This window comes from Alternaria ethzedia (genome assembly GCF_023757985.1).
Source record: "Alternaria ethzedia strain BMP 0044 chromosome Unknown scaffold_15, whole genome shotgun sequence".
NCBI classification, from domain to species: domain Eukaryota; kingdom Fungi; phylum Ascomycota; class Dothideomycetes; order Pleosporales; family Pleosporaceae; genus Alternaria; species Alternaria ethzedia.
The window spans coordinates 415,130-439,128 of NW_026056208.1; the positions used below are offsets into that span (position 1 = coordinate 415,130).

A 23,999-nucleotide genomic window follows, 5' to 3' on the forward strand; every position below is an offset into this window, starting at 1 on the left:
GGACAAACTTACTAGCATTGTCGCCAATAGCCTTGCTATCAAGGCCGGTGCTTCAGGAGCCTGTTGCTTGTCAACACAGAAACAATACCAGAGTCTGAAAGATCAGGGAAAAAGAAGGAAAGATCAGAACTTTCGTTGTTCTCATGGACATTCGAAACGAGCGAGACGTGCTTAGAAAGTATCATCACGAAGATGAACAAAGTGGGAAGAGGTAGAAAGACTTACTCAACCGTCGCGGAATTGGGTCGCGAATTCGTCGAGCATCCAGTCATGCCAACGTCTACATGCGTGGTCAGCGGAGTCTACCAACACAGTAGGAGGTACAGAGTGGAAGTGTGATCTTCAGAACAGTTGAATGTCGCCATCGGAACTGACGAGCGTGCGTCGTCCAATCTGAACCTTACTCTTTGATGATCATGAGTGGAGGTGGGCAAGTGACATGAACGACTGCGCACTTACCTTTGTTGGAGATAGTCTCGACTAGAGCTGCCTGCGCCTCAATGTCAGCAAAACGAAGCTCAAACCTCGGTCAAGAAAAGCCAATGATAACCTTCAGCGATAGGTTTCGACAGCGAATGTTCGGTGATTGGAATGAGTGTTGATGTATCATCATCGGGTACTTGGTATATGCGCAAGAGTTGGAATGGATGAGGGATGCGTACCGAGGATGACATGACGATGCGACCTACCAACCTACTGCAAGGTCGGCAACTCCGACAGGTCGTTATTGTCTGCGAACTCGTCGCGAAAAACCTACTAAAGTGTTAACGGACATGCTCATCAAAGTTCTTGAAGAGGCTGTCATCGTCTGAAAAGATGTATGAGAGCGACAAACCACACGCGGCATTCGCGGGGAGGAGCTAGCTCGCCATGGACCAGTCACGCATCGACCTGCAGATTTTGAAGATACTGCTCCTTCCTTGCCCAAGAGCAAATCGACCCAGTCGACTGGTAGTTGTAGTTTAAGAACAGATATCCGAGAGCGGGAGGTTTTGCAGGTCTTTTGTTGATCTCGGCGCGTGGGTGTACGAGTAAGGATATGGAAGATCGATCCTCCTACACCCTGCGCCTGCAGGGGGGTATGAAGAGATGGGAAGAAAGAAGACGGTGTGGTGGACTTACCTAAGTCTGATGAGATCATGATGGCTGCGGCTGGTGCGCTCCCGGAACACTACGATTGAGTCAGCCAACGTCCTCGCTCGTACTCAAATCGGAGACAGATTGTCGGAATGTACGAGCATGACAACCTATAGGCACATTTGCCGACGAGGGCAGCGCGAATGGAACAGTCATGCGTCGCTACACAATGCTTGAACGGGTAGCTTCTCTTTGTTTGTGTGGGTGTGTACTCCCTCGCCAGGGTACTGATTACCATGCTGATCTTCCGTATCGTTTCAAAGGTTTTCCCAGCGTTCAAGACTGACGTGTGTGATCTTGCTCTCGGCGCGCTGGATCTCCGAATCACCGGAGGGTCATGCGAGAGAAGGGTATGGAAGACCCATCCTCGCACACCCGGCGCCTGGGTCTGATATGGAAACGGGGAGTAGGAGAGAGGGGTCGAACTTACCTGATGCAGCTAAGCTGAGGAATCTGGTGGTCTAGCGGTGGCGTCAAAGGAGTAAGACGGGTTGCGAAGGTCGATGCCGATGCCGAATCTAGAAAAGGTGTCAGTTTACTCAAGGTCGGTAGCCTTTCGACAGCAGGACAACGACAACAGTGCGAAAGCGACGAAATGTACGAGCTTGACAACCATCCAGGCCGTACCGGTAGATGGCTACCACGGCGAGGGGAACAGTCAAGGGTCGATGCGGTCATTTGCCCCCCTCCGCGATCATGGATCGCTATGACCTCTCTGCCATCAGAGATTGGCGACGGTATCTGATCGTCATTCCAGTTTGTCTCTGGGCTCGAGACGCGCTGCTGCAGCAGCACCCAACAAGGACCAACAAACCCACTCACCGCGTCATGGCTTCAATATAGGCCCCGGGAAGAAGGATGCGGTATGAAGAACCACAACCCAGGATGCGGGGCCAGATGCTCACCCAGCGTGTCGGTCGGTATGATCTGAGGAAGAAGGAAGACAGACTTACCTAGGGCTGTGACATGTTCTTGCTGTCCGGGTGGGCGGCGCGTCAATGTATGATAGGCGATTCGGTTGTGGATGACCATCGAACGGCCCGGCCAGGGAGAGCAGACTCGGAAGGTAGAAGGTACCTGCGAGCACATCCGTCAGTTGATGTACTCGAGTTGTTGGAAGAGAAAGAGAAGGACCCAGTACAAGAGGTAAAGACTTGGCAAAGACTTGCCTAAGGCCTAAGGTCACATGGGTCTTGTGCGCATGAGGTAGGAAAGGGGAGTTGCGACTCGGTGACAGCCGAATCGCTCAGCGTCGATGAGGTGGACGTTACTCACGCCGCTCTGACTAGAGCATACCTGAGGGGAGATCGACTAGATCACCATGTACTCGCTTGATGCGGCGGTCATGGCGGAGGTCGCGCATGTCCGAGCAAGACCTGCCAGCATCGCCGGTGAGTTTGGCGGCATCATCGCTACGAACGCTTGTCAGTCTCGGTGCGCGGATCATGGAGCCCATGGTAGTCAATAAGAAGATGCCAGAGTGTGTCATCGGGGGACATGACCGCCGCCGCTGTTGCCGCGGAGGCAAGCAGCGGAGGTCAACAGCCAGGAGCTGAGCAGCGACATCTCACCTGGCTCTCTTGCCGCTGGGTGCTGGATGGGAAGGGAGCTCACTTACTGGTCAAGGCCTTGTCGCCTTCTGGTGAGGCTGTTGTGGCTGCCGCCGCCTGAGGCGGGGTAGAGTTTGCCGGCTACGAGGTCAACAACAGGGCGTCGATCTCGACAGCACCACTTCGTACGACAGTACAGTAAGCTGGAGCTGGCTCTTTGTACCTTTGGTCAGCTTCTCGCCAACTCTAGTGGTGTTCGAGAGCGGCGTGGTCGTGGGCAAGGCCTGGAGCGATTTGGGACTCCCGCATCGCCGCCATCGTCAAGGCGCCGCAAAGGCTCAAGGCGGGCATGGAACGAGAGAGAAAGTATGGGCAAGGTGCAAAGAGACCTTTGAGATGCGCACCAGCCTTGCAAAAGAAGGTTGTGGGTGGCCGTGATTTGGTGGTGTGGGTGGCAAAGGGGAGCTTGAAAAGGCCTGACAACATAACAAACCTTAGCGCCAAAAGCCTCCAGCAGCAGCACCGACCACCCTCCATCACTTGGTGAAGCACGTTCCAGGCGTTAATGGCTCCCCAGAGAGCGTCTGCACTTGTGCGAGCAGGCCAAGCTTGACATAATACAGGCTATATTGTACTCGCATTAGGTCTGCTACTTAGATCTACAGGATCCTCGCCATGTTGAACTTTTCTCCTTTTCTATCGTTTCCTTCGTAAAGACTACTCGCGAAAAGGACCTGCGCACGACGCTGTCTTCCCTCCGCGCACCTCGAGACACACAACACACACACGAACGACTCGAGCGGGACCCGATGTCGAGGACCGCAACAATCTTCAAGAGTACACGATCTCCTCACACAAGCGCTTCGTCTACAAACCCTACTACGCTTCAACTCGACAATGCAGCTAGTCTAGCTCCTGGCGGAAGCGATCGTTATAGCCATCGCCGAATGCGGTGCCGTTCCTGCCTACACCACCGAGTTAGCTCAGTTCGATACAAGTTCATAGCGAGCGTCCTTACTCTGGCTCCTAGTAAGGCGGGTTGAGGATCGACGGGTCGGACCACCAGTGGATATCTGCGATGAAGGCTGGCCACGCGGGGAGTACGCACCACTAGAAGACGGAGCCTGACGGGTGACACGACCACGCACACGGGAGGAAGCGACAGGAGTCTTTGATCGGGACGAAGTTGAAGCACTTGCCTGCCCATACAACAAGGTCTTTTGTGCCTTCGGGCGCGAAGTCGAGGCCGACTTCCCAGAAGCATACGGGGGTTTTCCAGGGAGATCAGTAGAGGAGTTCAACGGGCGCGACTGAGATCTGGTCCGCTGCTTTTTTGAATCCGATTCCTTCTCCGTCAAGTCACTGCTACTCTTGCGCTTTTCGGTGTAACCCTGCTTTGTGGGATGCGTCACGCCGTGCTGTGATCCGGGTTGGGCAGAGCGTCGAGGGTCGTACTGGTTGCTGGTCTGCTGTGACGAAGGTCTAGTTTGATCTCTAGGATCTAAGGCACTTGTGCCGCTACCGCCGAGCGCCTCCAGTGGTTTTCCGTACGTAGTATGTCGGGTGAAGCCTCCGCGCTCTTCCGTAAGCATACCAGTACCAGACTGAGAGTATCTGAAGCTATTACCAGGAGGTGGCATCATTCGCGACGCTGTGTTGGCTTGCGATCGTGGTCGTCCGGATGATCGAGATGAGTGAGAGCCAGCAACAGATAAGTTGTCGGCTGCCGGCGTTGCTTTTGCATTTGCGTGGGCTGAGGCATGATTGGAAGAACCACGAACGTAACCACGAAGCATAGCACCTGAAGCAGACTGGGTCTCATCCAGCGCTGCTAAGTCGTCGAGAGATATGCTACTCAAATTCAACGAGCTTGAGACTTGGCGATTGGGATCTTGCTGTGACGGTCGGAACATGCTGAATATATCCTGCGAGATAGATGCACTTCCAAGATCCTGAGTTTCTGTAGCCGTCCCAGGTTCGTGATCAATGCTGTCTGCGTTGTTGGGGGTTTCATGAGTGTGATGTTGTGTTGCAAACAAGTCGTCATCGTCAAGCTGAGTCTGTGAGAACTCGGCGTCCAAGGCCCATGATGGCTTCTCAAAGTGAGGACTCTGACCATGAAGACCGTCGAGCACCGAGTGGTTTTGTCGTTGAAGTTTCTTCCGGGGCTTCGCTGCCTGTACAGCATCGCGTGGATCCTGTAAGACACTCTTGCCACCCTGTACTTGGGAGCCGTCTTGTTGATTGCGGCAAACCTTTTCGCGTTCAGCCTTGATCACATCCTGATATTGTCGTTCGAGTCTCTGCATATTTAACTCTGCCTGTTCGCGATCAGCTGCTAGCTTGGCTTTGAACTGGTCTGCCGCGAGCCGTAAATCCGCTTCTGCTTTTTCCAATGCAGCGTCTTTCTCGGTCAGACGACGGTTCCAGTCATCAATCACGGTGCGATGTTGCTCATTCAGCTTCTCGCGCTCTTGATCGGCATCTTTTTGGCATCGAGATTCGTCTGCTTCCTTTGCAGCGCGTAGTTCGGCTACGTCTTGTCGCAGTTTGCCCTCATTAGTCCGGGCTTGCTGAACTTTGGACGACACATCCTTCTTTTCCTCCTGAAGTTTAGAGATCTGATTGTGTAAAAGTTGGAGCGTATTGCTTGCATCTTGTTGTACTTTGCCAAGTGTAGTATCAGCCTCTTTGCGCATAGTTTGCATCGTCGTACGTTGTTCGACTGCTTGGGCATGTGATTTATCGAGCAGACCTTGCAGCTCAGAGATCTTCTCGACGTTCTCCTCGCAACGGCGACTCAACTCAGCATGGCCCCTACCCTTGGTGTGAAGCTCTTCGGTCGTCTGTCGTAGCTGCTCTTGGATGTTTGTCGTTTCCAACGCCTTCGATTCAAGTGTGCGGATCTTGTCCTCTAGCTCATCGATCTGGGTATCCGCGGCGTCCAAATTGAAGCTCACTTCCTCATGTGCGTTTTCTTTCTCGTCGCGTTCAGTTGTGAGTCGATCGATTTCGCTCTTCAAGCTGCGTTCTTTCTCCATGAATCTACTCTCGCAGTCTTTGACGATCTCCTCTCGTATGGCGACGTCGTCTTCAACCTATCAACAGAATTAGTGAGGCCATGAGACGGGATGGTGGTTCCTACCCTATGCTTCTGCTGCAGTTCCTGTAGCTGCGTCTTGAGATTATCGGAGTGGCTCTGTCATTCGTCAAAAAAAGACGCAGTAGGCAGGAGATTGACGCCGCTCACCTTGTACGTATCTCTTTCCTGCTCAATCGTCTCGACCTTGTTATTTGCAGCTTCCAGGTCACCTTCAATCTTCTTCAACTGTTGGCGAAGGTCAACAGCTTCTCGCTCGAGCTTCTCCGTGTCGACGTGTGGGACGGGGGGAGAAACTCTCAGTTCATTCAGATCCCGTTCCAGCTGATCGGATTGGGCCCGAAGATTGGCCTCGGACTGCTGGAGCTCCTTGATTTGCTCGTTGAGTTGATGGGAATGTTGCTGCTGCTCCTCGAGCTTCACCTTAAGAGAAACGTTTAGCTCCTGCGTTTTGCGGTTCTCGGTAGTAGCCTCATCGTATCTCAGCATCGCTTCCTGAAGGCTGTTCAGTCGCTCTCCAATAAAAGTCCGGAGTTCCGTGTCAGGAGTTGGTTCGCTCCTTATGGTCCTGGAAAGGGTATCAAGACCTGAGTCCAATCTGTGCAACTAGTCAGCACATCAAAGATGCACAATAAAAAAGGATCATGACTTGCCGTTCGTGCACAAGACGCAAGGTGCTTTCCATCTTCTCGATGTCCTTAGCTGTCAAGGCTGGCGACATCTGCAGGGTTCGCAAAGCGTCCAGACATTCTTCGATCGGGTCATTTCGATCGTCATGGGCAGGCGCCTGTTCAATCGAAGTCTGGAGTGATTCCAACTTCTTGGCCAGAGTATCAGAAGCATCGACAATCTTACCGGGAATACTCTGAACGCTTGACAGGAGCTGATTTTCCATGTGTTCGCGTTTTCTCCGCTCTTCTCCGATTTCGGCGTCCCGCTTGCCCAGATTTTCGATAAGATCTATCCTCTTTGACTCCGATATGATGAACCGCCCGTAGACATCGTCGAGCGCGGACTTCATCTTCTTTTGAGTTGCAGCAAGCTTGTCAATTGCAGTCTCGCATTCGCGGTACAACGTCTTCTTTTCATCCTCAAGCTCGGTGATCTTCTCTGTCAGTGTCATCTGGCTGTGCTTTTGGAAGCTCGCAGCAGACTTCTGCAGCTTCTCGTAGTCCTGCTGAAGGCCATGCACGAACTTCTGGTTGGTTTTGGCCTTGTCGGTGAGTTGACTGAAAGCTTCTTTCAGGCTTCGAATGCTCGCATCACGCTCTGCGATAGTCTGGACATGATCGTTGATCGTGCCCTGAAGTCCTGCAATTTCCGCTTCGCGCTGCTTAGCGACGATCATGCTTTCATGCTTGGCGCGGAATTTGTCAGCCAACATCGCCACTCTCACGCTCTCCATTGCTTGATCAACACTGAGAGACATGGCCTGCTCCTGGGGGCTGTTTGGTACCGAGCCACTGGGTCGTAGCTTTCTTCGAGGTTTAGCCACACGGTGAGATGCGTCCTGGTGGGAGATTCGATGTAGAACAGCTTCAGAATCCTTTGGCAGTGGGGCAGACTGTTGACTTCTTGCACATATTTCGGGCTGCTGCAGCTGATTGGACTGGATGGCCACAGCAACCGATTCGTCATTGTCTGGGATATGGAGGCCAGAGTCTTGAGCCGGCAATGGAGTACGTTCTTCGGCGGATACCAGCCCGCGATCCTGATAGTGAACATCTGCGAGCGGCTGTTGCTCGCGCTCCGTATCGTCCACTTTCGGAGGCAAAGTCGATGTCACAAACATAGAGGACGTGGGGAACTCGCGCTGAGCGGAAGACTCTGGAAATTCTTGGAAAGTCGTGTCCGGAATGGTCTGAGTGGTGTTGCAGGACTCCTCAACGTGGGCGACACACTCATACTCTTTCACCAGTGGAGACTGCTCAACGTATGCATGCCCATTGAGTTCATTGATAGGGGCAGGTGCTTGCACTGCATGAAATTGCGACGTATGGACTGTTGCGTCGTCGGTAGCAAGGGGGTTGTTGGATGTCTCGGCAACTGGTTTGCCCGTCGTCATGGCCTGTTGAGCGTGCCGTGCCAGAACGTTTGACCGAGGAGGTCGTTGGCCTTCACGCTGCTGAGAGAGCTGTCCTTTTCTCCCTTTCTTGCTCTTCTTGACAACACGGGCCTTACTAGCTCCAGGAGCCGGCCTTGTGTCGGGCTGTGCGGAAGGAGGCATTTTAGATGGCGTGTCCGGTTGGGTAGGTCTACGTGAGTCAGTGGAGTTCTGGGCGCTTGCTATGAGCTCTTACAAAGGATATGCAGACTCGTTCTGTGACTCTTTGGCGGCCGGCTGTTGGAAGAGAGGTACTTCCTGATCGGTAGCAGGATTTGTCTTGTGGCGATCGTCGTTGCCCAGGAAGATTGGTGGTGAGACGTACGCAGGCTCTGTTGCTACACTGGCATCTACTCGCATGTTAGTCAGATCGGTTGAAATGGCGTGATTGCTTACCCTGAGATGCATGCACAACCTGCTTGTGAACACCAGATATTGTCGACTCAGTATTAGGAACAGACCTGGCGGTAAAGGCCTTGTCCTTGGGGGATGCCTTCTTGGGGACTTGGCTCGGTTGCGAACGTGTGAAAGCGAACGTGGGAACATCTGCTGGTCCAGAGTTATTGTTCAATCCGGGTGTTTCTTTGGTGCGAGTGCTGAGAGCGAATGGAACCCAGGTTGATGTATGAATGTCCGCCTTTTTCGTTACTGCAGTGCGCTGCAACAATTCTGCAGTACCGGGACTAGTAGGCAGGTCGCTGAGGTCCGGCTCACGCTCGGGAGTGAAGTCATTACGAACGTAGTATCCGTCCTGATTCGGCTGAGTCTCAGGAATAATTGCATCGCTGTCAGGTTCTTGGGGGACAGGCTTCTTGCGATCTCGCTCGTCATCGGTTGACTCGGGGCGTACTTCATGTCTGAGTCGTGAAGGCTTCTGCCGCTTTGGCACCTGCTTGCCTTGTCGAGGCAACTCGGCCATGGTGAGTGACAGCACTGCCAGGCGCGTTCGGACGCAAGGAAACCGTAGTAGAAACAACGCAGGCAGAAGATGAGAAGCGACGTGCTAGACGACTGCACCAGTAGACAAAGATGAAGTGTCATGAGACAAGAGTGAGGGGCGACGAGGTTTGCAGCGGCGTCCTGCCTTCGTTCTTTCCTTCATCGGCGCGAGGGAGTCACGGCTGGACAGAATGACGCCACACGTTCGGTCATGACAACTGAGAAAGACATCGTGGAAGGCGCGATGGAAAGAGGAAGAACACCCACATGACATACCTACATAGAAACAGTGAAGCACCTCCTCACGGCGGACATATTTCACTCCGCAGTATGCTTTGGACGCATCTTCCAGATCATACGTCGGATCCATGTCTGCCCACAGCCGCTCGATCAATGGATGCCTGCATGCAGTTTGCTGAGCTTACCATGAAGCTCTGCAGCTGCCATTACAACTATCCGGCATGTTCCTGCTCTGTACCCCGCGCGGCCACAGGCACGTGACGGTAGACAAAGAACATTGGAAGGCAAACCTTTGAGCCCTGGAGGGGTGAGTACTTACTCCAAAGTCGCCTCATGCAGCGCACCACACTGATCATCGCGGTGCACCCCTCCGATAGCGCGCATCCACCAGAATACCCAGGTAACATCGTACGATAATTGTCCCCAGATTAGAGAAGGTCATGTCGCCTGCCATGTGATTACTGTTTTTACGTCGTCTGGTCCACTCTGCGCCGAAACGTAGGTGGCTAACGTGGACTGCACCGGAGATGAGGAGCCAGAAATACCTCGATACCACGGGCTCACCGACTACAATAAGCGGCAGCTGCTACATGTACGCCGTGAGGTGGACGACGGGAGTCGTCGCCTTGCAGGCTCCCCTGAAACGAAAGTGTGCGGCGACATAGCTAGCCGGGCGCTTCAGACCGGGGTGCGTCCAATCACATTTTACCCCTTGCTAGCTCGGCTGCACGGTGATCTTCGTCTACACAGCTACGCGCCCACTACCCAGTACGCCCTACCAATCCTTTCGGCTTATCCTTCCAAGCCGACAAAACTCGACGCCAATGCCGCTATATTAAGAGAATGGCCTGATGTACTCTCCGGCAGCCAACCTGGTCTGCCGTCCAAGCGCACGATGCTAACCGCCGAGAAGCCCTGAGACTGGCGGGGTATTGGACGAGTGATGGCGAAGGTATTGGCTTGGATAAAAGATGTTCGCAGGTGGCCACGCAAATATAGAGACATGCCCTCCGTTCTGGTAGCGAGTTGTTGGTATTCCTCCAGTTGATCGAACGTCCTTCACGCCAGCCTCGTGTCACCTCATATCCGATCCATCCTCCCGTCCACGCCGCATTCCACGGCACATCGACATCATGAGCAGGCCTCTCCTCCTCTCGTTCCTCCTCCCTCTGCTCGCCCTTGCTCAGGACTCCTCCTCGGGCAGCGAGCTTCCTCCTCCCGGCTACAATGGCGGTAGCGACAACCCGCAAGACCCCAGCGATGCTGGCGCTGCGGGTACACAGAAGGGTGCTTTCTCGCTCTCGGGAGGTGCTATCGCAGCGATCATTGTGGTCGCCGTCTTAGTCGTGCTCGGATCCAGTACGTTCTGCACATCACGTCCCAGCATACTCGAGCTAACATCAACACAGTCGCATCGGGTGTACTCTGGTGGCTTGCGAAGAAGCGCCAGTGGGACGTTCGCGCATCCATTCGCCGTGCGTCTCGTCGCTTTACCGGCCGCGCGAACAACGACGCCGGCAAGCAGAACCGCGAAAACCGAAGGACAGGCATCAGACTCAACTCGCCGCCCCCGGGCAAGAACGCCAACAAAATGCGCGATATCGAGAAGGGCCTCCCTCTGTCCAACAAGGCGCCACAAACTACAACTACCATCACGAGCGTGATGAGGTGAAGCTCCGAAATCATATCATGGAATATCTGGAAGCAACACCAGCGCCGCCACGCGGGTCGAGGCACCCGTCGACGCGAAAGACGATAACGGAGGTTGGAAAAGGACGCCTCACAACTCTTGTCCGTCGGAACGTGCGCACGCATACCGCATTCTTAATGCGGCTTACCATAGCACGCAGGGCATGCATCTTTCGGGCGTACATGAACATTACGGTAACGACAGCACTTGGGAAGCGGTTGATGGCTGCTTAGGACGCCGGAGTATTTGCACTTTGGGTGTCATTATTTTCTTGTCAACATATTATGATACCACGCTTTTTCGGACGTATGGATAATGGACGCATCGGTCAGCGTCGATGGAGTCAAGACGTAGACCGTAGATTTTGATAGTACCCAAATACAACTATAACCACCTTTTCAAAGATCTCAATATTTTTCTCTACCCTTCGACATACTCAAGGTAAGAGCTTCGAGTCCGGGAATACTGAAATGAGAGTCTCGAGCCCGGCAATACCAAGGCCTATCATGAGACCACGCCAAGTCAGCGACCGCCCATCTGACCACAGGCGCTTGGCCAAACGTCCAGGAATAGCCCGTTACTTGGCCATCGCTTGGATGTTTCTTGGGAGTTTCTTGGAGAAAGCTTGGGCAAATGCCCAGGAATAGCTTGGAGAAAGCTTGGGAAAGGCTTGGGAAAGGCATGGTATATGCAGAGATGATCTGACCCTGATCCTACTATCCCGGTGCTGTGGTGTGCTCCCGGCTGGGCATCCAGTTTTATCTGCCGGCTTTGCATGACTGCCGTAGGTCTGACCCAGGATTAGAAGAACGGTAATGGTGCAGGGTATGTGACGAGATCGCTTCGTGCAGTTAATTTCCGAGAATAGTTCGCTGTGCCGTAAAGCTACATCGCGGAAGCACCATATACAAGGGGACAACTAAACAGGTGTAGAGCCGTCATTGACGCTAGGCATCTTTTCATCTTGATGTAAGTTTCATGGTGTTCGGACTTTTGTTCGAAGACTGGGCAGCAGGCAGATCGCGACTTGAACACCGTGACTACAAACTGCTTCCTGTGACATTGATGACTTGATGTTCACGAGACTGACACTCGATTTGAGGCCTTGCGACAAGAGGGCGGCCATACCTGGGTAACCCTCGATTTGTAGCACGTGACCTGGCGAGCACGCTAGTCCTAAAGCATTTGTCCCGACGCGTTCCCCGCATCATCGTGTCTGGCGCCGTTTCTGCCCAACGCGACACCTGGGCAGCACCACATCGCATTCACATAGCAAAATCGCACTGAACAGAACAACATGGCCTCTCGACACCGAACTACCAGGCCATCTGCTAGTCGCCCGTCTGGAGTTTCCACTCCAGCGCGAACTGCCGGTAGCAACCGCAGCGCAGACGTCCTTCCACCGTACAAGAAGCCATCGCATCCCCTCGATACCGAAGCGACGCGAGCCCTGAGGGAACTACAAGGTCGCAATATTAATGACATCAAGAGGCACAATAAGCAGGCTACCGAGCATGTCACCAGTACAGCGGCCAACATTAACGACATGCTGCGCGACCATGCTGGGTACATCGAGCGACGGCAGAAGAAGTGGGACGTGGGCAAGAGTTTGGACGACAAAGACGAGGAAGAAAGTATCATGGCAGAGCTCCAGACTAATGTGGATGGGGCTACCACCAAGCTGGAAGAAAGCATGCGCGCTGTCATCGACTCGGGTGTCGCCGCGCAGCGCATCGAGGAAGCGCTGGAGTGGTTAAGGAACACTGCGCCCGGGCGGTCGGCAGACGAATACCGAACGCAGATGACACAGCGGGAGACACAAAGGCAAACCCAGACTCAGGCAGCGAGCCAGCGGGCACAGAACGAGGGTGACGACGAGGAGATGGACGACAGACCTACCCCCGGTCCTACACCCCTCGATGGCTCTCGCGTAGCTCTCACAGGCGCAAGTGAGCTGTTTGCGGATCGTATGCAGCGCGACAAGGATGCCTACACGTCACTTTCCTACACAGCGCGCTATGCACGCAACAACGATTACCGCGAGTTCAAGCGTACGGTACACGATGCCAAATATGGCGACGAGGGTCCCACACTTGGTCATGAAGACACATGGTTCAATGAGTCCGGGTCGCCAGCGCCTGGCATTACGGACACACGCCGAGGCGACCTCGACGACGACGATGACATCGTAGTAGACAAAGCGACCATCAGCACGAGGTGCCCCATCACATACCAGCAGTTCAAGGACCCCTACACAAGCACAAAGTGTCCTCATACCTTTGAGAAGAATGCCGTTCTCGATATGATCCGATCGGGCGGTCACAGGGTGGACGGTCAGAGAGCCATTGAGTGCCCAGTCAATGGTTGCTCACAGGTAAGTCCATCCCCCGCATTTCAATACTCTCAGAGACCTATGCTGACATCGCTTCTTAGTTGCTGACCAAAGACGACGTGCGCAAGGACACTATTATCGCTCGCAGAATCAAGCGCATGCTAGCAGCTGAACTTGAAGGTGACGACTCCGACGAAGAGGTGCAAGCTCCTCGTGAGGCTCAACAAGTCGATGGGAGCGACGATCTGTCTGGATCGACTTCGAGACTGCAGGTTCCGGGGACTCAACAGCCGCCAGAGTCAAGCATTATCGAGGACCTCGGATCTCCGAGCGATAGCGAGATGTCTGTTTAGCCCATGCACGATGGAAATGGCGTTTCGGTTTCGGATGGGCTCAATGATACCCAAAGGTGCAAACACGTAGTTGCATTTCAGCGGAACGTGTTGAGACAACAGACAGGCCGCGCAATCTGTGCGGCATAGTACTTATCCCGTAGTCAGGCATCAATCTTCTCAACAGTACCTGCGCAACCCTTTCGTTTCTTCTGCAAGCGTTCAGGCCGGCCGGGCACCTCCACATTCCCGACCCTGTGCCGAAGACTAGTTGACCTACCATTCACCCACGGACATTGTGTCGGCCTAGATCTGGTGCCCTGCATGACATTTCGCTACAACATTCTTCCGCTCACAAAGTAGTTCACAGCCTGTCGTCACTCAGAATGTCTTCGGCCGCGGATACCTTCGGGTCACTGGTGGTTGCAACTTCAACCGCGCACCTGGGCGAAAGGCCTCAGCACCGCCCCGTCCAGCACTGAGGACCCTGGATCTCGCCCAAAAGAAAGCGATCTCGCCAGTTCATTCCGATCTGCGACACGGCGGTATATCAATACCCAACGAATGAAAAGCAATGTGCACACACGCACGTCGGGTTGGAACGACGCACGGATGCACGTTGTGCGCGCGGAAACCGCAGTCTCATCCGGAAAAGCACAGTGAGGTCACTGCGCCTAGTAACAGGGTGCCGCAACCACAACGTGGTGTACTGCAGCAGGCCCTCTTACAGCATTGTCCATGACATGTGACAGGATGCGCTGCGTTGAAGTTGCGATCGTTCGATTGGCCGAAGGCTGCCGTTACAACAAACGTCATCGCTCACGTGCAAGCGGTTCCGCATGTGGCGCACTGGAAACGGGATACTCTGTGCCTGAAGATCGTGTGTTACTCGAGCAAGACATTGCGCAATGGTATGAGAGCCTCGACGGTGCAAGGAAGACCGGATGGCATGGACACGCGACATCAATGCGCCCAGCTCGTCCCGCTCCGCCGTGCACGTTAAACTTCAACATGGGAGCCTGTGAAGTAAGAATGGCATCAGAGTTCCAGAAATCAGCGTAACCCGATTGGCCCAACAGCAATTGGCATCAGGTAGGACGAGCAGCAGTTCATATCAGTGGCTCGCTGGGGCAGCTCTGCGATGCGGGGAAACGCAGCCCACCCCTCAGTTCATGGCACCGGTCGACTGGCTGGGCCTGTTGACAACTAAGAACAACAGATCATCGTGCTGCTTTTGTCCTCCGAGCCTCTTCACTCACAGCCTCGTCCATAAATCTATCTCCTCTGCTACTTCAATCCAAGTTGCATCGTCGCATAGTCGTTTGATGCTAGGAAGCGGGTAGTCGAGCGCATACCACCCTACCCACTAAACCCGCGACCCACACCCCACTTCTCCGACGCGGACTGGATCCTCCGCACAGACGTCAGCGCACGAGGTACGCACCCAACGTCCCATCTTCCTCTTCACCGTCTTTGAGCATCCACAATGCGATCGCCGCGGGTGCAATCGGAAAGAGAAGGGGCATCGCACGTGCGCACGCCTTCGGAAATGCACACATGTCCGATGACATTCTTTCCTGTGCGCCGAGCGAAGCTGTACATCTAGATCGTAGCCGGCTAGCTTGCGACGTCCACGGCCGCGGTGTAAGGCGCATGGGAACTGCGTCTCAGGCTGAGGCTCTGCCAACACCTCACGGACGCACGTCGTAGTGCTATGCTGCTGGGATATAGACCCGGCCATGGAGTCTCTTTTGTGGGCTTTCTTACCTTCTTAGTTACAGTCTTTCTTCACATTTGGTCTATTTCCAGTACAGCATAGCGACAGCGATATACCCCACAGATCTTCCTTTCCTGCATTATCTATTCACATATCAAGACTGCGCAAGCTGTCACTGACATCGCAATGTCGACAACAGCAGCCGCCACTTCGCAAACCCTTAAGATGCCCGCCGCACGCGCTCTCGAGAACGCAAAGCAATCTTCAGAAGCTGTTCTAAGCGACGCATCCTCCGCCATGTCCAAAGCCGCCGAGAACCCCAAGAAGGCCACCGCCGACTTCCTACACACACCCTTCATGCGCGCGGCACTGCCCTTCGTAAACGGCGGCATCGCAGGCATGACAGCAACAACTGTAATTCAACCCGTAGACATGGTCAAAGTGCGCCTACAACTCGCCGGAGAAGGAGTGAAGACCGGCCCCAAACCAACCCCCGTCACAGTTTTCCGCGACATCATCGCCCAAGGCAAAGTGCTAGACCTCTACACCGGCCTCAGCGCGGGAATCCTGCGCCAAGCCGTCTACACAACCGCGCGCCTAGGCTTCTTCGACACATTCATGAAGAAACTAAGTGCGCGCGCCAAGGAAAACGGCACAGCCATCGGCTTCAAAGAGCGCGCAGGCGCGGGTCTAGCTGCAGGAGGTCTCGCCGCCATCGTTGGCAACCCGGCCGACCTCGCCCTCATCCGCATGCAATCCGACGGCCTGAAACCCGTCGCCCAACGCGCAAACTACACCTCCGTCATCGACGCCCTCGTCCGCATCAGCAAGCAAGAAGGCGTCACACGGTTATGGGCCGGCAGCTACCCGACTGTCGTCCGCGCCATGGCCCTCAACTTCGGCCAATTAGCCTTCTTCTCTGAAGCTAAACAGCAACTCAAGAACACGTCCTTGTCGTCGCGCACACAGACTCTGACTGCGTCGGCGGTTGCGGGCTTCTTTGCGTCGTTCCTGTCGCTGCCGTTTGACTTTATGAAGACGAGGCTGCAGAAGCAGACGAAGGGGCCGGATGGCACCATGCCTTATAAAGGCATGTTTGATTGCTTCAGGAAGGTTGCGAAGGAGGAGGGGCTTTTGAGGTTTTACCGTGGCTTTGGGACGTACTATGTCCGTATTGCGCCGCATGCGTAAGTTTTTGTCCTTTGGCTTGATGTGAGGGTGTGTGCTAACGAGTGTGATAGGATGGTGACGCTTATTGTTGCTGATTACTTGGGCTTCATCACGAAATGAGAGTGACAAGATGAATTCTTGCTTTTGATGGGGTTGAGGCGTTGGGAGTGAGGGTTTCATGGCGTTTACACGTGGCTGCTATCGCCATTGATGTTGTCTCGGCATTGTCTTCTTTCATTTGGGTCCTGAGCGCTGTACGCGCTGTTCCTTCTGGTTCCCAATCGCCTGTGTGGGCAGCAAATAATGTCATCACGTTTCGTGGTGCTCGTGCACATGCAGATACTACAAGTCTTGATCTGCTACCACTTACCGCTTTATCCAATGTGACAGTGCTACGTCTTGCGCATTCACTACCTAGAGGCCTCATATTCGGCAATCACAACGCGGGTGTCTTCTCTACAGACCTTGTTCCACTGCATGTAGCTAGCCGCACACCCTAAATCTTATCTCGTCTTGGGAGTCTCGTGCAGAAGCGTGAAGGCTGCAAAAAGGGATGGATACTGCATCTTTTGCATCGCATCTGCGTGCAACGCAGGAGTGATTGCACAATGAGTATGTATCGTGGGAACAGGTAATGGGGACGACCTCTGGGCTTTTGACTGAACAAAAGATCCTATATGGCTACCTGGGCTCGATGGCCGAGTTTACAAAGCCTCTTGCAGTGATTCGGTTTCAGCTATTCAGTAACGACATAGCCAGTCGCTGGCCCAATGTCCACGCTAGACCCTCAGCGTGTCTGAGCCGCGCTGAGATCTGCAGCAACGCAAGCTCTGTCGCAATAGCGATGTGAAATAGTGTATACAAGGCTCGGGTGAAACAGGGTCCAGGCGCCTGCGCTCAAGAGATTAGCGCAGGTATGTGGTACCTCGGCCTACGCAGATTGGTCGCATGAAAATGTGGGGCTCAAGCCCCTATCGCCGAGCTCCCGACCTCAGACTTCATCTCTAATGTTCTTCCAGGACGTGTTCCCAACTCAGCAGCGCCCTTGGAAATGCAGATACAAACAATGACATCACGTGGCATCAAGGCAGTAGGATGGTAGCGACAGCATGTATGTTTGTACGCACACGACGTATGTAAGTTCCAATGTGGCCCACCGACCAACCAAAAGAAATCCTAGCAGCAATCCGAGTGGAAAGCCTTCAATCTTCCTGTCCCCATTGTGTGAGGCCGAAGCCTTAGACTCCCCACTTCTCAATCTTCTTGTAAGACTTGTGCAAAACCGTCGCGGCCCGCCTTGCAACGCTGGTGCGCTTCACCACACTGACAGCGTCCTCGTCAACATCAACGCAGCCCGAGCTGCCGACGGTCTCGGGTGAACAAAGTGGAGTAAGGGTCTTGGTGCTCATGTCGCAGAACTGATCGTCGGATCCAATGAAGTCGGGGCCCCAGGATGTGGCAGAGTTGCAGAGGTCCGCGGCAGTTTGGCTGGTCCAGTTGGAGACGATGAGGTACTCGTGCATCCATGTAGGGCGTTCAGGGATGCTTCGTTTGGCGGGTTGCGCTGCAGGAGAGGGTTAGTTTAATCATCTTGTATATGCGGGCATGGACACACATACCTGCAATTGGTCCACTGTCTCCTCCATAGATGGTCGAATCGCATGTCTTCTCCTCGTCAGCGACCTCCTGGACACTGCTAGCATACGCATTGGTTGTGAACTTGAGTGCTGCGTTCACGATATCGTTTGTTTCGTCTGCAGAGGTAGACGTCCGAAGTCAGTATATGTCTCACATGCCTCCGTAGTCAGAACTCACCTTTGTCGAGCCAAGTACACGCGGGGACGTATGGCTTTGAGCTGTCTTTGAGATTGCCTGCAGACTCCCTGCTGTTGTACCACCTCTCGCCACAGTGGCGGCCAATGTCGCCAGTCCAAGCCCCTCCATCCGTATCGTCAGCTTGGTTGACGCTGATCCAGGCGATGCAAGTGGCATCATCGTTGTTGGACACGCCAATGTACTCCGCTCGCCGACCCGAGCCTTGGTCTACGGTCACATCGCAGAAGCTGCCAGGATCAATCCCACAACCGCCTGCCTGCCCGCTGAAGCGATTGCCTTCGCCCCACGCGTACACTGCGGCGATCGACCCACCCTAGAGTCTTCTTAGTCTTCACCAGTCTTTTGGAGAGAATGTTGTGGGCGCAACTTACCAGACTTTCAGACTCTTCGCCCACTCCGTGAAGGCCGGCTAGAAAGTATACCCGATTAGCGGTGGAGTCTTCGATACTACTTTGAACTGTATCCTACCTTTGATCCTGATGCTTGGGCCTTGGGGCTTATTGTCGGGTAGTTGGGATTCGGTAAAGGATACGATTGTCAAAGCACCGCTGACAAGGCCAATTGCGTTGAAGAAGCCAGACATCTTGAGCTTGATGATGTTTTGCGCGTGTGAATATGATATTGATGAGTATTGAATGAGACTTGCAAGCAGTGATGGGGTCGGAGGCATATCAATATATAGGATTATTTCCAGAAGCGAGCAGTATCTGACGACGGATTTTGTCGACAACCCACGTGTGTCCGCATGCTGCCATGATGGTATCATGGTGCACGTAATCGCACGCAGCCAAGCGTATACCTGTAAGCATATTGATTGAAGTGGTACGAGGTTGACTGTGCCTCCGGCAAGCTCGGTGTATAATCACACATGGATTGGGCGATTACCCAGGTAACTGTTGAGTGAAATGTATTCCTGGCGCCTAAGTGCATAACAGAACTCCACGTGTTCGCTTCCAACGGATGAATAGCTCGGTTACAGCTCAACAGAAACGTATCTCAATGAATCCAAGACCTTGGAAATATTGGTTGTGGCGGGGTCAAGTCATGGGACGCGTGCTGTTGTGGTGTACACGAAGGTGTATAAGGATATCGTCTTCGAAGCGGCTGGTGCAGAGCATCAGTTCCGCAACATCTCAGCCAATTCCAGAAGTCAATTCCACAACCTTCACTTTCAATCAACATGAAACTCTCTATCAGCCTGGTTGGCATCTTCCTCACAAGTGCTTTCGCACTTTCGGTCAAACGACAGAACGGAGTCCCCGACTGTATCGACGGCGATAGATCCGGAGTGGGCGATTCATTTGGATCCAGTGAGTTCAAGCAGCCTAGCGTGGATCTTTACTATTCAGTGATATGATCTGACATGTACGCATAGAGCCTGACTGCGAGGACGAGTGTTTCATGCCTGAGCAGTCTGGGGATGGGGTCGAGCAGATCTGCCGAGGCTATTGCACCACGTTCCCAGTAGCCACTGGGCCACTGGTGTGGAACTGCATGGGCTCACAGTGAGGTTATTTGGATGAGTGTTCGAGCTTGGAGAAGCGTACGTAGTAGCATCTTCAACTGTGTCGAGCGGCAGATCAGTTTCGACGTAATTGCGTGTATGAAGGATTCCAGACCTTGAATCAACCCATTATCTTGACTCCGCTTTCATAATTCGTGTGTGACACTCTTACGGTACCTTGTACCCGCTCATACAGTACATCGGGCTAGCAAACGTCTCGGCATCTGCTTCCAAAGTATCCATCTGGACACGCTACCTAGCCAAGAAGCATCACCGGCATGCCATGCAGCATCGCCGATGCAGTGTAGTCAAGGATATACAGCGATCCTTACTTGGTGTGTTGATAAAGTCACAAGATATCGTCATATTGCCGATGGGTCTGTCACCAAGAAACATTGTGTCACCAAGATCGTCTTCCGCCAAGATCGTCCTCCGCCAGATGTTATCTTCTCGAGCTAGAATAGATGCGATAACTTCTTTATATTATGCCTGAGAAGCTTAATGCATGCAATGCGGCTACAGCCTGGGTAGTTTGACTAGAGTTGGTAACGTTGCATCTGCCACAAACGGACACAAAGTTGTTACTGGAGTACGAAGTAAGCCAAGATGGAAAGAGCGGCATGATTTATAGTTGAAGATCCTGCCCTTATATTAACAAGGGCATTATCCTTCCTATGGTCTACAGCCGAAATAATAGTTACACGGAGCCACTCTACAGTGAAAGGAATATGTTGAGTGCCGAGGTGTCTATTACTACTTAACTTCTATTGCATACCCAGGCAGGTACGACTTCGCCGGGGCACTCTACAGCACGAGTACCTACCTAGGTAGGTACGTATCTGGTTGGGTACCAATTCGAAGAGTCCGCAGTTAAGAGACAGATACTTAGATACTCTTCGTGATGAACGTTACAAGATGACGTCGGCCTTCGGCTGAAGCCGAAGGCTGTACATACGATCCGAGCCAACGGCAACGCTTGTGGGCGTGCCGGCCCGGTTATGCAGCGCGCGATATTAGTGGCTATTACACCTATTGGCACTTTCTCTTGGGCTTATCTTGGCCCTTTACCAAGATGGATAAGTCGGCAGGTGCCTTCAGTTTTATGCAGCTGGGGATAGAGCCGTCGGGCGTGATTAATTGGAAGGTGTGATTGGAGCTGCCAAGCCTCGTGACACAGCGCCTAGCGAACTGTGCCACATAAGCATCTTGGCCCGCGGGGCGAGCGGGAGCTTGGCGACCTCGGGATGCATTCCGTAGCTTGGCACCACGCCACATCATAGTGGACGGCACTAGAGCATTGCTGAAACGGGCATTCCAACTTAACCGGGCACCGTCCTACGGATATCGGCTCATGCATGATGCCCAGGTGTGGTTGCAATCTAATGAGCGGAGTATCTGGTGGATGAGGACGATTTTACCCGTGGACGCAGTCGACTTGGCAGACTGCAACCCTATTATGCTAGGCCTCCCCAAAGAAACATGGCATCTGGATGAGGGCTTCGGAGCTTCTCTACTCTCTGTTGCACAAACGTTCAGCTTGTTTGCAGGCTATCGTTTACTGATAACAACGCCCCGAAATCATCACGCGCACAAGACTACCTGGACATACATCGCCTGGGCATCCCTTCGCGATGCAGTTCCTAAATACCTGTAGACTGGCATCAGTCGCTCTACTGTTGTTTCCTTTCAAAGTACAAAGGTACGTGTCACCTACCGTCCGCATCTATTGAACTCGTCGACTTATTCTCCGCAGTGCCGCCAATTTGACCTTGCGCTTCTTCACGGAGAGCCAAGATGACACCTGCTCTTTCCGCAACAGCAGTGAAGCCCTGACGTTTACCTCATCGAGCATTCCCACCATGGATCATTGCTTCAACCTAGAAGATATCTTCGGCGGAAACACCACCCAAGGTTTCGTCAACCAAAGCGCCTACCCACCCTTCTCAGCCACGGCAGGCATCAACTGGTCCGTAGAGAACGCCGCATTATACAACGCCCAAGCGAACTACACCAATGTTCTCTACCACCTACACGTGCCAGGAGCCGAAGCAGCCGAACAGTACGCAGATCGCCGCGTGAACATTTACCCTGCTAAAGACTGTTACAACGCGGACCCGAACAGCGACGCCACCATGCCACCACTACTTCCCTGGTATGGCTACGACTGCGTCAGTGACAGAGATGGAAACTGCGGCACGATCGAGTATGATGTCCGCAGCTTCTACCTCCTACCAGGCACAAGGGAAAGGGATCAGTCAGGCCGATGTTTATTGTCTGCGAAATGGGGTGCTGCCTCGAGTATTTACTCGTCTTCTCGTGTCATTTTAGGCGCCGCTTTGAGCGCGTCTCTGGCCATCTGGTATGCCTGGTAGTCATGATAGTCCTGTGTTAGTTTTGTACTTGACAAGCAGTCGCCTACATGAACGCCTTTCGTTGAAATGTAGATCGTATCTAAAACTATTTATACCTGTACATGGACTATGAAATGTGTTCCAAACTATATCACATGTTTGCCGACGCTACCGTCACTAGCCACCTCATTAACAATACCACTTTTGAGTGTATCATCCTACCTTCTTCTTTCTCATCCTCTCCTTCCTCATGTATTGCCACACCCAACGACACGCAGTGTAAAACCCACACCTAGACCATCATGATAGGACCCCAAGATCTCATGAAATGCAGCGCCCCCGTACTCCGCAAGCACTGCATCAGCCAGCGAGCGACACCGCAGAGCCACATAGGCAGACAAGGGAGCACAGAACAGGACAAGCAAAGCAAACAGCACGGAGAAGATCGAACTGTGCGCAACTCCCGCAACTTCAACGCTCTCGTGAGACAAAGTGATGCTTAAAAGACAAGCGAATAGTGACAATAGAGGAAGCGGGACCATGACTGACACCATCTGAATGGACGGCCCAACAAGGTGCGCTCCACACTGTGACTACCCGACGTAACTGGAAAGTCACTATCGCCTCATGTGTACTGAAGATGGTGGGGCCCGCCCTTCCACGACCTCAGTGCAGAAGCGGCATGCCTTCAGCATGACAATATGATGTGGTCGGCGAAGCTGGTCTCGCCGCCCACATATACCAGAAACGTTCCAAGACACCATGTCTCACCTAGCAAGCACGCGAGCGAGGTTATCGGAGTGAGCAGCCACAAATATCATACCAAGTGCTACAGCCATCACATTCAGCGATCCCTCAATACACCAAGCTACACCCCCACACGTCTCATGCCCTGACCCCCTCCATCTCGAAACCACACCCGGAGGCAACATGCCCTCACCTCCTCCCACCACCAATATCCTGGCCCAACCTATACCCACTAATCTTCTCCCACTCAATCTTCTGCCTCGTAATCGGCAACTGCCTCCTGAGCGCCTTGAATGCGCCCTCACTCAGACTACCAAACGCCCTGTTCAGATCCTCCTGATACTTCTTCTCCTCGGCCGCAATCTTCCTCACAACCTCGCTTCCATTCGCACTGGCGCCTGCACTGAGACTAACCTCCTTGGTCGTAAGCAGACGCACGTTGCCGTCTTCGTAGTAGTGCACGTCGACTTTTATGCTGCCGGTGATGGAGCCGGAGGACGTGTCGTAGATGTAGGAGCTGCGCCAGCGGCCGTTCCAGTAGTTTGTGGGGGAGTACTTGTTTGCGACCGTGATGATGGCGAGGGAGGAAGGGGAGGAGGGCACGGGGTATACGCCGTGAGAAGACTTGGGGTAGTGTTCTGAGGCGTGGGTGCTGAGGGACTTGTTTAGGCTCTTGCTGTTGGGGTGAGGTTAGGTTAGGCTTTTATGCGGCATGGGTGTGGTGGTAGCCAATGGGTGTGCACGAGGGATGCGCGCGGGATTGGCTTGGCGAGGGAGGGGCGGGGCGGAACGTACAGGAGCTCTTCTTGTGCGCTTTCTACAACGTAGCTCTGCACTGCGCTGGCTTTGCCTGTGGCGTGGTCAAAGTCAAAGGAGCTTTGTGTGTCGATGTCGTAGTAGCGGCCGTCGCCTAATGAGTTGTACTGGCTGACTAGGACCTCGGTGCTGCCGCCGGGGAGCTTGGTTGTGGTGAATTGCTCCTCGTTGTACTTTTGGAAGGCGGGCGAGAGCTCGTTCTGGACGGCGTCGTCGCCGAGGATTGACTTGATTGCCTTGGTGACATCGGCGAGCTGTGGTGCTGTTAGCAGGTGTACCGGTGGGAGGGGAGCTCTGTTTTGGTGGGGGAAGTACCTCGCCAGGCGGCGCGCTGTCGATGAAGGAGGAGAGAGCTGCTGTGCGTGACATAGCTGCGATTTGGCTATGTAGCAGAGGGCGGGTATGCTTCTGTGGTTGTCTCAATTGTTTGGCGC

General features: G+C 53.6%; 7 protein-coding genes across 7 annotated transcripts; 4 read left to right on the plus strand and 3 right to left on the minus strand.

Moving 5' to 3' along the window:
* Positions 1 to 3,670: 3,670 nt before the first annotated feature.
* J4E87_006469 (uncharacterized protein) lies at positions 3,671 to 8,810 on the minus strand (the record flags this gene model as incomplete). Its single annotated transcript, XM_049378074.1, has 6 exons — positions 3,671 to 5,785; positions 5,833 to 5,886; positions 5,938 to 6,374; positions 6,418 to 8,042; positions 8,088 to 8,241; positions 8,288 to 8,810. 6 exons carry the CDS (start codon positions 8,808 to 8,810, stop codon positions 3,671 to 3,673), a joined length of 4,908 nt encoding a protein of 1,635 aa, XP_049232266.1.
* A 1,393-nt stretch (positions 8,811 to 10,203) lies between these two features.
* J4E87_006470 (uncharacterized protein) lies at positions 10,204 to 10,742 on the plus strand (the record flags this gene model as incomplete). Its single annotated transcript, XM_049378075.1, has 2 exons — positions 10,204 to 10,429; positions 10,480 to 10,742. The coding sequence occupies 2 exons, from the start codon at positions 10,204 to 10,206 to the stop codon at positions 10,740 to 10,742; spliced, it is 489 nt and encodes a 162-aa protein (XP_049232267.1).
* A 1,315-nt stretch (positions 10,743 to 12,057) lies between these two features.
* On the plus strand, positions 12,058 to 13,445 carry J4E87_006471 (uncharacterized protein; the record flags this gene model as incomplete). Its single annotated transcript, XM_049378076.1, has 2 exons — positions 12,058 to 13,134; positions 13,194 to 13,445. 2 exons carry the CDS (start codon positions 12,058 to 12,060, stop codon positions 13,443 to 13,445), a joined length of 1,329 nt encoding a protein of 442 aa, XP_049232268.1.
* A 1,882-nt stretch (positions 13,446 to 15,327) lies between these two features.
* On the plus strand, positions 15,328 to 16,431 carry MIC33 (putative mitochondrial 2-oxoglutarate/malate carrier protein; the record flags this gene model as incomplete). Its single annotated transcript, XM_049378077.1, has 2 exons — positions 15,328 to 16,328; positions 16,383 to 16,431. 2 exons carry the CDS (start codon positions 15,328 to 15,330, stop codon positions 16,429 to 16,431), a joined length of 1,050 nt encoding a protein of 349 aa, XP_049232269.1.
* Positions 16,432 to 17,549: 1,118 nt separating this feature from the next.
* Positions 17,550 to 18,817, minus strand: J4E87_006473 (uncharacterized protein; the record flags this gene model as incomplete). The annotated part of the gene is made up of 5 exons (XM_049378078.1): positions 17,550 to 17,875; positions 17,931 to 18,065; positions 18,127 to 18,460; positions 18,519 to 18,556; positions 18,616 to 18,817. 5 exons carry the CDS (start codon positions 18,815 to 18,817, stop codon positions 17,550 to 17,552), a joined length of 1,035 nt encoding a protein of 344 aa, XP_049232270.1.
* A 2,465-nt stretch (positions 18,818 to 21,282) lies between these two features.
* On the plus strand, positions 21,283 to 22,023 carry J4E87_006474 (uncharacterized protein; the record flags this gene model as incomplete). Its single annotated transcript, XM_049378079.1, has 2 exons — positions 21,283 to 21,287; positions 21,405 to 22,023. 2 exons carry the CDS (start codon positions 21,283 to 21,285, stop codon positions 22,021 to 22,023), a joined length of 624 nt encoding a protein of 207 aa, XP_049232271.1.
* A 915-nt stretch (positions 22,024 to 22,938) lies between these two features.
* J4E87_006475 (uncharacterized protein) lies at positions 22,939 to 23,934 on the minus strand (the record flags this gene model as incomplete). Its single annotated transcript, XM_049378080.1, has 3 exons — positions 22,939 to 23,425; positions 23,545 to 23,819; positions 23,881 to 23,934. The coding sequence occupies 3 exons, from the start codon at positions 23,932 to 23,934 to the stop codon at positions 22,939 to 22,941; spliced, it is 816 nt and encodes a 271-aa protein (XP_049232272.1).
* Positions 23,935 to 23,999: the final 65 nt, after the last annotated feature.